This window comes from Heliangelus exortis, chromosome 18 (genome assembly GCF_036169615.1).
Source record: "Heliangelus exortis chromosome 18, bHelExo1.hap1, whole genome shotgun sequence".
Classification (NCBI taxonomy): domain Eukaryota; kingdom Metazoa; phylum Chordata; class Aves; order Apodiformes; family Trochilidae; genus Heliangelus; species Heliangelus exortis.
The window spans coordinates 6,600,404-6,616,975 of record NC_092439.1 but is presented as its reverse complement, the minus strand read 5'-3'; the positions used below and the strand labels follow the sequence as shown (position 1 = coordinate 6,616,975).

Sequence of the window (16,572 nt, the reverse complement as noted above, 5' to 3'; positions counted from 1 at the left end):
TTCTTGCTACCTATTTTTTCTAGCCATAATCAAGAAAGAACGTGACTCCAGCTCTCAGTGGGAAAAGTCAGAGAACAGCTCAGGGTCCAGGGCTGCAGGAGGTGAGGCAGAGCCCTGTGCTGCACCAGCCAGTGTTAAAGGCAGGGGGGAGGAAGCCCAAGACTCCCTTCTCTCCCTTTTCCCTGGTAAATGAATGCCAGGTATTCAGAGCAACTTTCAGAGTCTTTGGCATGAAATTTATCTGCAAATGTTCTGTGTTGTGTAGCTCCTTTCAGTTACCTAGGAAAGACTGAGATGAAACATCCTTCTCTTTTATGACACAAACAAATTCAGGGGGAGGAAAACAAGTGCAGAAGCTATGGAAAGGGGGAAAGAGCAGCGTAACAGAAAGACAGAAACCATCCTGTAAAGGATGTAGCTCTAGTATAAATATTTGGGCTTGGCTTGGAACGTGTATGTTATGTGCCACTTGTGCTCCATGGAGGTGCAGGTTTTACAGGTGGAGGCAGGTGCTTCACATAAATGTTTTCTTCCTATTGTGCATTCATGATCCTTAAAATGCACCAATTTTCATTCCCAATCTGAAGGATGCCCAGGTGTTTCTTGTTCAGGCATCAACAGCTCTGGTCACATAGGATTTGTTTTAACTCTGCAGCCATCACCCTTCTCTCAGGCATGGTGAATGTTTCAGTGGCCCCAAATGGGCTGCACATTCAGAGTGGTCCTAGGAAATGCTTTGGGCAAGGGCCCAAAAGGCATCAGGGCTCACTCTGAAACTGAAACCTTCCATGGACTGCAAAAGAAATTACTGCTTATCTGTGTGTTGCACTCAGCTCATTTAACATGCTGCACTGCGTGTTCCAGTACCTGTCTCTTGCCTCATTCCTAGGGGCTGATGTTTGCTCTGAGGTTCCAGTGACATTACCTGTCTCTTCTGCTACGAAAGCACCTGACATAAAAATACACCATTATCAATGTCAAGTCGTAAAGCTGATAAAGTTTAACAAAAATGGGCATCTGGATAACTGTCTTTCCTAACTGGATGTAAACCTAATTTCAAACAGAGTGCTCCCATGTTTTGAAGAGCAAAATTACTATGTTCACCATCTTCACATCACTAAACTTGAAGTCTTTCATCCTGAGCCTATAAAATGGTGAATTCTGTAGCTGAAGTTTAATTTGTGGTATGCTCTGGCTTGTGGAATGACCTATCCTTGTTTGTGGATAAGAACCACTCCTTTCTAGCAGTGAAATTCTGTGGAAGCTGTTTCTTTGAAGCAGAATATGATGATAGAAACACGCTGTTGTAACTGTGTTAACACAGTGATGTTCTAACATTTTAAGCATGAGTTGCTCAACAGTAAGCAATTTAATTGGGTAAAAAGTTCCCTTTACATGAACTTCAGTGTCTTGGAATAATCATTAAGTTGTGTCATATTATAAGTTGTGTGCATATTATAAGATTATAAGGATAATATGCACGTACCAGTATCTTCCTAATGGCATGGTGGCAGAATGCTTTTAAAACATTTTGTACAGAAAAATCAGTGCAAATATTTACTTAATGGCAGATTCCTTGAGACAAGGACCTTAAAGCAGACAGGGAATTTTTTGAAGACATCGTTACTTGAGGTCTTCATGTGAAGTTGATCTTGCAGTGTCATCCAAAGTTCCCTATTCTGATTTGACAATTTTATGGCTTTGAACTCTCCCTCAGTTGTTCAAGGTGAACCAGTCATTTGTTTGTGCCTCCTTAAATTTAGAGACTGCCAAATGTAATTGTTTGCAGAATATTTGGTTTGACTTGGTGTGCTTCTATTCTGGAGAGATCCTGTTGTTGGGAGCTCAGAGGAGGACAGCAAGAAAAGTGCAAAGGACTAAATATGTGCAGCCTGAGTAAGGGGTAGGAAAAGCAGGGATGAAAGGATATAAAGGTCTATATGTAACTGAAACATGTAAGCATGAGAGAGAGAGAGAGAACAAGAATTATGTCGAGTTTGGCAGGAGTATGTAATGAGTAATAGATGGAATGATGAAGGGGAAATAAAATTGGCTGGATGAAGAAAAGCTTCCTGACCACGAGATCTTGTTTGATTAACTGAAGTTTCCCAGGGGACTTCTGTGATTTGGGAAAAGTTGTACAGGACTCTTCAGAGCTTTGCAGTGCTCCACAAAGCATAGCTCTGTAGTCACCTAATAACTTGGCATCCAGGAGTGCTTCCCACCTCTTAGCTGTGTTTGAGGTTCATAGGATTCCTTGCATTTGCTGGGCAGCCCAGAGCATCCCTTGTGTGCTGGCCAGACTTTGGCTCCTCTTTTGTTTAGGGTTACTAAATAATATTACAGGTCTTGGAGAAAACTCACCTCCTCTGAGCTTGTGCATGCAAATGTCTTCACTGTGGCTATGGGACTGATCCTGTTTCTCTGTTGCTAAGTGCAGGAGATGACAAGGCTGTATTCAGCTACCCAAAGGGGCACAATCTCTGAAGATGCATGAGGTGACAATTGCAAATGTCTTTGTGTATGTCCTCATAAACCTGGGCCTAAACAATATCTGAGTGGTTATTATCAATAGATCGTGTTGGAGTGGAGCATGTTGCAAGTATTAAATACTCTGAAATCCTTACTTGACTGGAGAGGGGGTTTTATGCTTAAACACAGAGCAGTAAAATAAGAAAAACTATTCAAGGACTTATTTAACTTATTTAAGAACTTTCATTCTGTGATAAAGTATATGCAGCTATTACAAGGTGTTTATGTTACCCATGTAGACTTTTTTCATTGTGGATCTGGTGTCTGGCTAAAGGTGACTTCAGTAGTTCCTCTGAGAGAAGTTTGTCTGGTGAAAAATTAAGTGTGTTTTTAGCTGGTATCCCACCAATTTGCTGAACTTATTTTGACTTCTGCCCAGAGGTTTTGAGAGTAAATGGATAACTGAGAATCCACTTGGATTTGAACGGTTAGGAGAGAAGCATGGAAAACCCAGAAACCCAGAGGTAGTGAAGACCAAAAGACTTTTACAAACTGGGAAGCCCAGATCATGGAGTTAGTAAATGGGGTGACTGACTTTTCTTGGTGCACCTCTTCTTCTTGAGCTTTCATTATACTCCTTATTTACTGGCAGCTGCTCAAAACATTAGAACCCCTTTCCTCAAATTTATATAGAAATTACAAAGGCTGCTGCTACTCAGAGTGAAGCAATGAGATAAATATTGCTAAGAACTCAGTTTTAAAATTGCACTTAATGCAACATATGCTCTGCTCCCAAGAGCTAACTGGTTGGAACTGTGAAGTCATGAATTTTGCAACAAATTACACAGAAATCTGGGTTTTTTTTAAAATGTAAGTTAATCTACTAATAAATATTTTTTTAATCATATAAGGGTACTCCTTCTCTAAAGTATCTTCCTAATTGAATTTAATATTTATTATCTCTTAGGGGCATGATTACCTCTGTATCAATAGGAACATAACTTGTACATTCTGAGATATATCTAATGTCTACCAAAGAAAAAATATAAATCATTTAGATCTGGAACAGTGATCACAATGGAAGTTTCATTTGCAAACGATTTATGGAGACTTGAAGTCAGTATTATGTTTTGAATAAATGCTCCATTGACTAGTATCAGATTTCCATAGACTTTATCTTGTTTTTTCTAAGCAACTGCTCATAAACTTTTTTAATCTCTTGATTAGCATGATGGTGCTACTTGAAAATCTGTCCATAGAGCTATTAATCTATGATAGTGCAATCTAAAGAAAGGAATCACACTTATTTAGTTGTTCCTCTCATTGTTTCTTTTAAAAAACATAAATAACAAGTTGACGGGGTTTCTTTGTGCTTGTTTCTTTTCAACTAATGTTAAAGGTTTGTTAAGACATCACAAAAGTAGGTCTGAGTTCCTATCTGTACTTTATTGAACTCCTCTTCGTGTTACAAGAAGGAAAAAAACCTGGTAGATTTGATCAGAGTCCATGACTCAGTGGCTACAGCAAGCCCAGTGCCTTTGGCTGCTGTGCTGTAGCAGTACTCAGACAAATTTAGAAGGATCAGACATACATAAAATCTGAATTGAAATTAATTCTCATGAAGAAGAAATTTGACTTCAAAGGCAAGTTCAACACATGGGCTCCCTCCCTTTTCTCCTTTCTTCCCCCTGCACTCCCTGCAGGTCTCATCTCCAGCTGTCCCTGGGTAGCTCACTCTCAGACAGAGCTTTGTGAGGCAAATCTGTTGGTGGCAGTGGGCTGAGCAGAGGCTGCTGCTGAGCAGTGACAGTCACAGTCTGCAGCCAGCAGTGACACTGATGAGAACCCTGCAGGCATGTACAGAGTCCAGTTAGGTTGCACTTAACTCTGTGGAGGGCACCAGGGTTTCTGTCCCTGCTCGAAGCAAATCTGTCTTGGGCTGAGGCCCTGAAGTCAAGGAGTTTCCAGATGACTGTTCACCCCTGTGGCCAAACCAGACATCCCATGCAGCACCACGTGATAGATGCACAAGGGAGAGGCTGCCTGTAAGGCTTTGGTTTTGAAGAATAAAATATATTGAGTGAGAAGCCTCAGAATAAAGAACTGGGAAAGCTCTTGTTTTGGTTGGATCTACATTTTTGCTGCCTGTTTCTTCCAGCCAACTAGATGAGAAAAATGAGCTTTTTTGCCTTTTGTGTATTGCCTCAATCTGCACATATCAGTACATATAGTCCAGAGAGAGAAAAGAGACACGTACCTTTATGCATCTGCAGTGAACTGAAGGACAGGGTAATCCCTGTTATGGACAGAGCAAAAGGGCTGTGCTGAGGGGCTGGGGGCAGTGCAATCTCCCCAGGCTGTGAAGGAGGCATTGGTGCATGCTGTGCTAATAGGGCTGGGAGCAGGGACTCACCATGTTGCAATAGCTCTCCAGCTCCAGCCCTGCCACCCCCTCACAGGTCACATCCCTGGCAGATGACACAGAATTGTGCTGCGTAATGCAACAACCATCTGTAGTTTTTTGCTTACCCAAGGTCTCAAAGCACTTCACAAATACTTCTGGAGGCCGCCAGCATTCTGGCAAAACTACTGTCACCTCCTTTGTTTCTCTAGAGCATGAAGAAGGCATTGAACAAAACCCAGGAACTGTTGTTCCTCATCTGCCTTAGGCATTGTCTAAAGTTAGTTCTATTAGTTCATTGTCTTTGCTGCTTATCTTTTGCATTCATGGAACACAGGCAGGCAAAGAAGATGTATTTGGTTTTCTCCACACAAGGCATTAGACCTTGGTGGACTATAGTGCTTAAGCACTGATTTCAGTGGACCACTCTTGCTCTAAAGCACTGTTAAGTGCTTACATGGATTAATTACATGTTTTAGATCCTCAGCTGAAGACAGACAGGCCAGCATCACTGGAACTCCCCTGGTTTCCCACTGAGGAGGGCTGGACAAGAGAGTATCTTTGCACAGGGCTGTAAAAGTGCTTTGTAAGAACACACTCACTCTGTGAGTTTTGCATCGTTAGAGTGTGCTTGTTCAAGCATGAAGCTGAAAGATAAAGGCATGGATGGTTAGTGTTTAGGAAATAGGTTGGTGACATCAGTTACAAACTGCCTTTTCTTACCTGTGAGGTACCAAAAACGCTGAGGTCTGTGGCTGGGGACAGCAGCTCCACTTCACCTGGACCTTTCCTAGCATTTGAATGTGTAAATGTTTGGTTTATATTTCTGATGTGTACCTGCATTGGTGTTCCAGGTGGCTCAAAGAATTCTTCATATTTGTGTCCATGGTGGGTATTGTTACTGATTAGTATGAGTTCAGTATGCTTTTATGTTGGGATCTGCATGTGGCAACCAGGGAGAAATTAATTCCTTAAGTCTCAGTTACCTTACATCCCTTATAATGTCCTAAGGTTTTGAATATATATATATTTTCCCCTCCCAAAATAATAATTTTATTACTTTCAAAACCATTAGAGATAATGCCAAGAACTGAGCATGTTACCCAAGAGCTTCCACCCCTAATTTCTTTGTATATAAGTACCGTATAAGTACCTATAAAATTTCTATGTAATAGTTTCAGATGCTCCGTAAGTACATCCCATTGTGTATCTAAGACTTTTAAAATGTCACATACACCGGATCTGAAAGATGTTACTGATACCAGGCTTTCTATGAACTCCTATTTACCAGAATCTCGGCGAGGGCAGGAGATATAAGGATACTTTATGGCCCTATACAGCTCCGTGATTTATACTGAGCTTCGTCTCAGCAGTAGGATAATAAATTTAACAGAGCCTCCGCAGTACCTCGTCCTTCTCTTGAGCCCACTTCTCATCCCTCCGGCTCTGCAGCGGGCACCGCCCGGAGATGGAGTGGGATGGGATGCGATGGAGGGGGATGGGACCGGCCCGGGGGTGACCGAGGCGGCTCTGCGAGGCCCCGCAGGTGCGGGAGGCGGAGCGGGACCGCCCCCCGGGCCGCCCTCCGGGTTGAACGCGGGGTCAAGGCCGCGGTCCCCGGCGGGTCTGGGCTGGGCTGGGCTGTGCTCATCAATTTCCCCGTGCTCGGTGCCTGCGTCCCAGCGCGGCACTAATGCGTAACAAATTGAGACATATCCTCTCCGTAATTAGTTCCAGCGTTTCAAAGATTTACGGTAAAATAATGGCTTGAGCCTCACCGGCCGGGTCCGACCCGCCATCGCACGGCGGTCGAGGCGCTGGGGAAGCGGCCCGGGAGCTCGCCCCGCCGCCTCTCCCACCTTCCCATGTTCCCCCGGTGCCGGTCCGGCGGGGAGTGCAGCGGGGCGAGGGCAGCCGCACCGGGCGCACAGGGACCGGGTCCGAACCTCGCCGCGACCCGCCCGCACCCGCGCCCTGCCGGACGGAGGGTTGGCTGCGGTCCCTGGTCCCGAAAGGACCCGCACGGCTGCGCTCAGAGGAGGACCGGAGAGGGGGCACGCACCTTTCCCTCCTTTTGCCATCAAAAAGGCGTTTTTTCGACTGAAGGGATAAACAAAATGTCCTCTCCCCAGCTGGAAAGCGTGCCGGTGCCCCCGTCAGCCCAGGCAGGGAAAGCCGGTCCCGCCTTGCTCTGGGCTCCCGGGGTGCCCCCGAAGCTTTCTGCGGGGAGGCATCCAGGATTGCGGGATCGGGCCCGCAGGAATGAGTTCTTGCCCTATAGCTCCCTGCGCTCCTGAAGATGCTTCGCAGCTTCAGGTCTGCTGCGCTTGGCACTTAAATGATCAAACTGATCAGTTACCTGCGTGAAAGGAGACAGATCTCACTGCGTGCTGCGAGCAGCTTGAGCAGGATTGGAGGGGCTGGGGATTTATCTCTGTTTCAGTCTTCCCCACCTCCTAAACTCGAGGGGATCATTAATGAGTTTAGTAAAGTGTCGTAAGAATTACGGGTCCATTAACTGGTTAGCATGTCAAGGGAGAAAGCGGGACGGCGAAACACCGTTTAGGGTCGTGCTTCAGCAGTGATCAAATTGGAGCAGGTTCCCGACACCGTTTTACCCCGGATCGAATGTGGCACTACATAAAATGATCACTGTGCAAGAAATATCTGTTGTTTGATCTTGCAGAGTATGCCTTTGAGCACAATAGAATATTGTGCGTACCATAGCCATGGAATAAGGGCAAAACAATTAAGTCTGATGCTTGGCAGAGATTTGGATCGAATTGAGAGTTTGGTGGGGAGAGGGCAAACATCTCCCGACCATCCAGCTCTGTACATCGGCGAGGGATATACTGTCGCTAAACTGCCGTCTCATTGATTTCAGCCTGGCACTGGGGTCCGGACGCGGGAACCCGGTTTACAGGGCTTGGGGTGCTTTACACCGGAGTGCGACTGGAATCAGGGTCGGGATCTCTGCGGCGGAGGCGTGTGTATGTGCCTTGTCTGGGGAAAGCATCTCCTCTCGGCATGCCGGGGAGCTCCGGAGGGAACCTGCTGCCAGCGCTGCCTGCCTGGGTTAGAAAATTGGGAATTGTTGTCTGTCTGTGATGCTGGCTATAGGGGAATGGCTAAGGAAATGCTGGCCGTTTCCCAGAAGTCCCCAGCCCGTGCCGGGATAGAGGGGTCCGGGCTTCCCTCCTCCTCTGGCTGCACCGCTGAGGGTTTCTCCCGGGACATCTCCGGGTCACAGGGCGGAGGCGGCCCCGGGGGCGCAGGTGCCGGTGCAAGAGCTGCACGGGGCTGAGCTGGTGGCCCCGGAGCCCCCTCGGCCGAGCTCTGCTTCCCCCAACCGCGGGGAGGGGGGATGCGGTGATGGCCAAAGGGTCCTGTCTCACCGCTGGGAAGCGAGATTTGGAAGGGCTTCGGCAGTTCTTCCTTCCAGATGGAATAACGCAGACCTAAAGCGATAAAGAAAACATCTTTACCTTTGAAAAAGATGTATCAAGCTAGACTATTTCAAGAACAGAATAAAAAAACCTCTCCTTAGTTCGAAAAATACTCCGCTGCGGGAAAAAGGTTTTTCTGTTTGTACCAGACGTCTACTTTTCAGGGGAAATTACATACCCAGCTTAGGCTGGCCAAAGGCTTCTATTGCTGTACATACGTTGTCGATTGTATAGAGATGTCGGAGATAAAAAGGATCAGCTTCAGGTGTCCGTCTATCACAGAAAGAACAAATCCAGCTGCAGCCCCGATCCCCATTCCGCACCTCCCCGAGGCACCCCCAAGGTCTCCGCGGGTACGGGGTGACTGCAGAGACCCCCGGTGTAGTCGAAGAGGGGGAGGCAGAGAGATAAGAGTCGGGGGCCGGAGGTGTCCGCGGCGTCAGCGCAGACCCCCCCTCACGGGCATGGGCTGCGTTCGCAAATGCCACCCCAGAGGAGTTTAATTTTGTGTGTGCTCACACGAAACGGCAGATCCTGCAAACTTAGACGATCTTTAATATCTGCAAAGATAATCAACAAATCTTTCGCTCTTAGGTTACGCGTGGATTTCTGTAACAAATAGATTTATGCATCAAAAAGATATTTGAAGATAGTTTGTGAAAACTGAAGTAACTTAATTAATAACAAAATCTGGTGGTTTTGGTTAAATAATTTAACAGAAAATTGAAGTATATTTTGCTACTCTACCAACGAGTTATTTTAACTTATTTTGTTGTAACATTTACCTTTTGGATTTTAAAACAGTGTTTCAAGGTTGGCGATACTTGTGGTAACCTTTAATGCCGCGAGAGGAAGAAAATACTGAAGAGTGAATTGTCATCGGGAGGACAACGGGCTCGGTCTTTTCAGCGGCAGGTAAATGTTCATGGCGTTTTCTTTATTATTTTAGATGCAGAGGGAGGGTGAGGCGGCCGGAGAGGATGCGACTGCGCGCTGCTGGGTGTGTGCGCAGCGATGGCCCCGGCAGCGGCTTCGATGCTGCGGTTTTGATAGAGGCCGGTGAAGATGCGCAAGGGACAGGACCTGCGGGTCGTGATGCTCCCCCCGTGCGTTCTGCGCGTACACTGAAGCGGGGCGCAACTCCCAGGAGCTGTCCCACGAGTGCTCGTAGAAGCTAATTCCCCTCCTCCCCGTCACCCGAGGCTGATTATTAATTAGTAGTTTTGAAGGAAGACTGCAGGATCCCTCGTCTCGCGTTTGGTGAGATTGTCTCCATTGGGGATGCTGCGGGCTCGCCTCTGCCCCCGCTCCCGGTATGCGCCTGGTCGCGACAGGTACAGCCGCGTCCCGTGGGGCTCTGCCACTCGTCCCGGAGTTTCCTACTGGTCCTGCACCGCCGAAATCACGGCATCCCTCGCTTCCAGGGCCGACCTGAAACCCTCCGTGTCACCTGGAAGGATAGTTCGGGGATAACGTATGAGGTGCCATTGGGGGCCTTCCCGTCGCCACCCCCGGGATGCATGCTCAGGAGGTGTTGTCCAGTAGGATGGGGAGGGAACACAGCGTCCGGGGCTTCCCAGGATCAGTGCCAGGTGAATCTCCTAAAAGCAAGTTACTTGCAGCGCTGCGATCCTCCCCTGCCTGCTCAGCCGCTTCCTTCCCTCACACGCTGGCAGATCTAACGGGCAGGGCTGGGATATATGGGGCCCTCGTCGGCCCCGGTGCCCTCTCAATGGGCGCCCTCCCCACCCCTCGCCGATGGAGCCCTCGGTACCCTGGCACTGTCGGCTCTGCGCGACGTGCCGCGGCCCGGAGCCCCCGAAGCGTGTGCGGGGGCTGGGGCCCGGGCAAGGAGCCCGGAGTCCGCAGGAGCTCGGGGAGATGAGGGTTCCTCCCATAGCGGGAGAGGCACCTGGAAAGACACTTTCCCCTCGCAGAAACAGGGTCCGCCCGCCCCGGGCTGGGTCACTTCCCCTGGCTCCTGCAAGGGCGGGGGCTTCTCTGCGCCGTCCCCAGGGCCTGCGACCCCGCTGCCCTCGGGAATCCCCGCGGACATGCATGGAGCTGTCGGGGGAAGTCGTCCAGCACGTACTTACTGGCCACCTGGATCCCTCTAACAGTGTCGCAAGTCTCTTTTAAAGCGAAGGGACGTTGGGGTGAGATTTAGTGGCGCTTGCATCAGAAGAAAGATGGGAGTGATATGAAGGGGAGATATATTCTCTCACAGTAACCTCACCCCCTCCATCCCCGGCTCTCCTCGTCCCCCCGCTCCCCCCGCCCCGTTCCTCCCCACCATCCCCCCGCCTCCCCGCATGTCTGGTCCGCCTGGGTTCAGCAAAGCGGGCTGTGGGCAGCCCCTCGGCGGAGGTTGTGTGAATGGAGGATCGGCGTGGCTGACTCCTCCTCCCCTGCAAGCGCCTCTATTTGAGCTTTGCAAAGTTGAGGGTGAGCAGGCATCCGACGTGAGGCGTGCGAGGTGGCTGTGCCCCCCTAGCACGGACAGACGGACATACGCACGGACAGACAGGCAGACACACGCACGGACAGACAGGCAGACACACACACACGCAGAAACACAGACACGCGCGCACCCCGCCTTGCCTTGCGCTGCGTGCGGGTGCAACCCCGGAGGCGATCCTGGAGAACAACCTTTCCCTGTCGTTGTTGCCGGCTCCCGCAGGGCTGGACCCGGGGAGCTGCGTGGCGGAGCAAACTTCCCCCAAAGGGCTGAGCTCGCCAGCCTGGTGCCTGCAGCCGGAGCCGGCCTCCGGCTTGGCGGCCAGGGGCCAGGTGTCCTGGAACAAGTGCGGCCCGGGGGGAGACTGGCTGCCCGGAGGCAGGCAGAAGGTCTGCGACCAGATGGGCTCCGACGTCCGAGACCTCAACGCTTTGCTGCCCTCCGTGCCCTCCCTGCCGGGCAACAGCAACTGCACCATGCCGGTGAGCAGCGCGGCGCAGTGGGCTCCCGTCCTGGACTTCCCCCCGGGGGCCTCCTATGGCTCGCTGGGGCCGCACTCCTTCATCAAGCAGGAGCCGAGCTGGAACGGGTCGGACCCACACGAGGAGCAATACCTGAGCGCCTTCACCGTCCACTTCTCCGGACAGTTCACCGGCACGGCCGGGGCTTGCCGCTACGGGCCCTTCGGCGCCCCGCCGCCCAGCCAGCCGCCCTCCGGACAGGCCAGGATGTTCCCCAACGGGCCCTACCTGCCCAACTGCTTGGAGAGCCAGCAAGCGATCCGCAACCAGGGTAAGGGCAGCGATGCCGGGCGGCCCGGGATCCGGGGGGCGGCCCCCGGAGACGTCCGCTTAGCCTTGCCGGGCCGCGCTTGATGTAAACACCAAGCCCAGCCTTTCCCTCCGCTGCAGGGTTTGGCGAGCCAGCCCTGCCGTGCCTCTCCCTCCCTGTGCCCCAGCCACGTCGCTCCGGGGAGTTTTAGGAGCCAGGAGTTGATTACCCCAACCCCTCCGGTGGGGCAAAGGGGTGCAGAGGGTGGTTCTGCCAGGCGAGATGGAGCCCCCCCCGCCCACACTTCCCGGGCTGGAGCAGCCTCTCGCCTCTCAAAGGTTTGGTCGGGCCGGGAACAGCGCAAGTTCTGGCTCAAGACAATTCCCTTTCCAAACCTTGGGCCTGGGGGTAGCGGGGGGCGGGGTGTACCTCCAAACCTTCTCCTGAATCCGAAAGCCGCTGTCTGCACGTCAGTGTTTTCAAGCCCCGCGTCAAATTAACCTCGCTGAACTCTCAGGCCAGGCCGGGGTACATAAACAGGGGCGCCTCGTAGTTTGTTTTCATCATCATCTCAGTGGCCAGGACAGAATGATGTTCGCACCGCCCCGAGAAATCCCCGTGGGCTGCACGGCCAGTCGAAGGGTCAATCCCTGCGTGTGGCACCGGGATCATAATCTAATCGCTTTTCTTCCAGTGGTGCAGCATAAACATCTGCTGGTGCAAGCACGAGGAAGAAGGGAAAGGGGGCGAGCATGCTGAGAGCTTTTCCAAGACCCTCAGGGGTCTTGCTACTTCTCCTCCAGCAGGCCCCGTGTTGTCCAACGCCTGACCAGCAAACCCGGGCGCGGGAGAGGCGCCGGGGGACTCCGGCCGAGGGGTGGTCGGGCCGTCGCCGTCCCGAAACTCTGGGGCCGGGGGAGCGGTGGAGGATGCGCGGCCCGGCCGGAGCGGAACGGCTCGCCCCGGTCTCGCCGCTTTTAGCGCGGGGTCTTCCGCATCCAGCCCGCAGATGGGGCTTGCTGTACGCCTCGGGGGCAACTATGTACCCACAGAGAGGGGCTGAGGGCGACCGCCCCGGGACGTTTTGGGCTATTCGGGCGGTCCGCGCTCTCTGGCGGATGGCGGAGAGAAGCCGGACGCGGGGTCGGAGCGGGGGAGGCCGGGGCCGGTCGGGCGCTGTCTGCACTGGCCGCCGAGGGGTAGCCAAAGGCCAGCGAGGCGGTCCGGGGCGATTTGCTGCGGGGAGAAGCGATGGCGGAGGAGGGGAAGAAGTAGTTGTTGTTGTGCAGCGCGACCGCGCACGGGCCTCCCCGGGCAGTGCCGGGTCGCGGTCCAGTGCCTCCGCTCCGCTGCTTTCACCCCTCGACCCCTGCACCCGCTGTCCGCCCGGCCCCGGACTCCAACGTCGGAAAATACGGAGCGGGAGCCAGGGCCACGCCGCCGAGCTCGGCTGGGAAGATGGGCAGCATCCCCGGAGCTCGGGGAGCGGCACGGCTGGGCCAGCGGAGAGGTCCCCGGGGCCGATGAGTGTCCCACCGGGACACAGGCGGGACCTGGCTGGGGGCGGCCTGCGATCGTCCCAGCACAGAGCACGCCGGCTCAGGGAGCTCTGTGCTGGGATTTAAAAAAGACATTTGAAAGGATTTTAGATACTGGAGAAGATTTGTAATCGCTGGGCGGAAATCGCTACGGGAAGGTAGAGAGGAGTGTGAGAAAAATAAACTCGGCCCTGAGAGGGTGAGCGGGTGGGCCAAGGACAAAATCGCTGCGACCCCGCGCCACTCTGTCCTCTGAGTTTAACCACCCTGAGGGGGAACGGAGCCCGTGTTGGGCTTTACTCAACCTCCGTCACGCTGCGGGAGGTGCCCGGTCTGCGGCAGCACAAGCGCTGCGGTCACACACCTGTAAGTGCCGGGAGAGCCGGGGCCCTGCGGCCTCAGCCTCCCGCAGCACCCCGGCCCCTGGGGTGAATCGCGGCCCTGCGGTGGGGCTGGCGGAGGGCGCCGTCCCGAGGAGCAGGGGCCGATTCCCCGCTCCCTTCTCTGTTTCACCGGGCCGAGCGGCCTCAACGCGGTGCCCATCCCGGCGCCTGTGGGATGTGGGGGTTCCTTCACCTCGGGGCTGCCTCCCCGCACGGGCAGCACTAGGGCTTAGCCACAACTGTTTTCAACGACAAGCAACAAGGTCCTTCAAAAAGAAATTCGGCAAGGGGTGTTTGCCTTACTTTATTTTATTTTATTTTTCGTGGATGGATAAAATGTTCTTGCTTTGGCTCTTCTCAAGGTTAAACTTTTTTTTTTTTCTCCTCCGACCGTGGGAAAGACGCTACCTTGGCTCTGCGTTGACATTACTGCCAAGTCTGGGATGATGTGGGGGTTAGGGAACTAAGGCTTTGAAACCTCTGCCCAGTTTTCCTCTTCTCCTTCGCCTGTCTCTTTCATCCAGCTGGGCTCTTCCAACAACTGGATGCCTCCAGTGGGCCCCGTGCTCCAGCAGATGTACAACTTTCAATTATTTTCAGCACATTTTAATCAGGCCTGCTTCTGATAACGCCCTAATTAAAGAGACCTCACTATCGGCAGCTCGGTTCAGAACTCAACTTTCTTATCACATTCCTGAAGTTTTGGGTCAGGCAACACCGGAAAATGCGGCCAAAACCTCGTTCTCCTCCAAGCTGCGTTTTGAAGGTCACCGAAACTCTGGGCAGGGCCAGAAGTAACGTAGAAAGTGTCAGTGTTTTCTGCAAGTTTTTTTAAAAAGGCAGAGGGAAATGGGGAGAAGGGAGTTGAAGGTTGAGCCTCTACCCTGAGGGCTAAGGGAGTAGATAAGGAGCGAGAAACAGCTGTGGGATGGGAGCCCGTAAGGTACCGGCCTGTCAGCGCTGCTCGCGTCGCCGCGAAAGGAGCTCTGCTCTTAGGGCGAGGGAGATGCGAGAGATTTGGCCAGGGCCAAGTCAGTCCCACTTCTATCCCAGCCACGCAGTCTCACGGACGGCTTAAAATCATCACGAAAGCGAAGGTTTCCACGTCCACTGGATTTTTTTCCCCCTCCCCATTGCTTTCTTAATTTCTCTACCCAGCCTCTCAGTTTAATTAACTCCTGCAATGTCACTGGATCCAGCCTCTCTGCAGAGACAATAAAACGGAGAAGCAACAGCAGGATCCCTTTGTTACCTCTCCATTTTATTGTCTTTGAAACCCCCCTGTGATTATCTATCGGTGGTGGTGAAGCAGAGAGCTGCGCAGCGCCCAGCGCTCGGCATCGGAGGGAACTGAAAGAGGAGCCTGGAAACAGTCGAGTGATCCCTCTCGACCTAAAAAAATCACTCTCCGGTCATATCCACTGTCAGATGGGGCTGTGGAGGATGCCCATGCTGGAATAGGCGAGTGAAGAGAGAGGAGTGTGAGGGAGGGAACTCTCATTGTCCGTTTGGTTTCTTTTCCCAGCCCGTGTCGGACTTTTTGTTTTGGTTTGGTTTTTTGCAAGAGTGACTCTCGGAGGAACTTGGTTCTCGGGGTAAATGCTGATGAGCCGAGAAGCCTCTGAGATAATATTACTTTGTAATTACTTTTTTAGCTGAAGTTGTTTAGCCAGCTCCAAGTCATTAATGAAAGTTGATGTCCAAGCACCTGATTTACGATTTCGTGCCGGCCCGGGGTCAGCAGAGGTGGTCTCTTTCCATCTGAATCTGCTCGGTGTAGGAAACAAAACAGGCTGTTTATTATTTTGGAGAGCAATTTTCGCTGAAAGAAGGAGTTTTATTTTTGTGTGCAACATTCTGCCTCTTTATTGCAGACTCTTCAGAAAACTGCTCTTAAAAGAAAAAAAAAATAAAAAAGATTAAAGGGTAACTTCTAAATTGGAAACGGCAGAGGAGTACACTGAGCAGATGGGAATCTTCCTTTATAATATGAGCAACAATTAATGAAAACATCCTTTTTATTACCGAAGCCGATCTGTTATCTTTAAACACGAACGAGACTTCCGACTTTCCGCCCCTTGGAGAGGGCTGCCAGGCTCACCTCTGCCCGGGGTGGGGGGGTCCCCACGGGTGTCCCTGCACCCGCAGCCTCCCGAAGCGCCTGTGCTGGGGAGGGGGGTGTGCTGGGAGGGTGAACGAAGGGGGCACATCCTTGTGTCCTTTTTTTCCCCAGTGTGGGCAGCAGCACGGGCGGAAGAACAACGCGGTGCAGTAATTTCTGCGCATTACTGCAGCCCGCGGCGGTGGGAGCCTGCGGCTCTCCGCCGGGAGTGTGGTCTTCTCTTTCGACGCCTGCTCAGAGGGGCTTTGAGAGAAGCTGGTGGCCGAGCGGGCTCAAGACTCCTCCTAACCCCGCTGTGGTCTCTTCGGCAGGTTACAGCACCGTGGCGTTTGACGGGACCCCGAGCTATGGCCACACGCCATCTCACCACGCCGCTCAGTTTACAAACCACTCCTTCAAACACGAGGACCCCATCAGCCAGCAGCCCTCGTTAGGTAATTTCAGCCTCCGCGCGGTACGGGACGCCCTCCCAGACACTGGGGACCGTCTCAAACGGAGCTAGGGGCCAGCCGGCAATCCGGAGTGACTCCGGAGTCGCACCGCCGCCCCTGAGCTGCCCAAAGGCAGGACGGGGCCTTACAGCCTCCTGAGCAGCTCAGGATAACGTCCTGTCACCGCAGGGTTAACTCTTTGCTGCTTTCTCTACAGGGGACCAACAGTACTCAGTGCCTCCCCCGGTGTACGGCTGCCACACACCCACCGACAGCTGCACGGGCAGTCAGGCCCTGCTCCTCCGGACCCCCTACAACAGGTATCTCCGCCGGCAGGGACTTCTGCCTTGCCTCTTTCTGCGCGGGTTGCTGCTCAGACGTGGTCTCTCCCCCGCATGCCGTTCAAACAGCTTTCTGTTTTATGCAGGGAAACAGATATTTTCTTTCTTTTCTCCCAAAACAACAACCACAAAAAGTAAAAAAGATTCACAAGTTAAAACAACAACAAAGCAAAATACAAAAAACACCAAAAAACCCCAACCAACCAACC

The 16,572-nt window shown here is 52.2% G+C and overlaps 1 protein-coding gene across 2 annotated transcripts in view; it reads left to right on the top strand.

The window, feature by feature from the left end:
• The first annotated feature begins 10,859 nt into the window (after window positions 1-10,859).
• The window catches only part of WT1 (WT1 transcription factor), a 34,615-nt gene continuing 28,902 nt past the window's right edge, over window positions 10,860-16,572 (top strand). The window contains exons 1-3 of one of the 2 annotated variants that reach the window (XM_071761812.1): window positions 10,860-11,569; window positions 15,903-16,025; window positions 16,240-16,342. In XM_071761812.1, the coding sequence (XP_071617913.1) occupies window positions 11,179-11,569; window positions 15,903-16,025; window positions 16,240-16,342 (617 nt within the window). In that variant the 5' untranslated portion in view covers window positions 10,860-11,178. The remainder of the gene's footprint in view (window positions 11,570-15,902; window positions 16,026-16,239; window positions 16,343-16,572) is intronic. The other variant, XM_071761813.1, reaches the window with a different exon arrangement.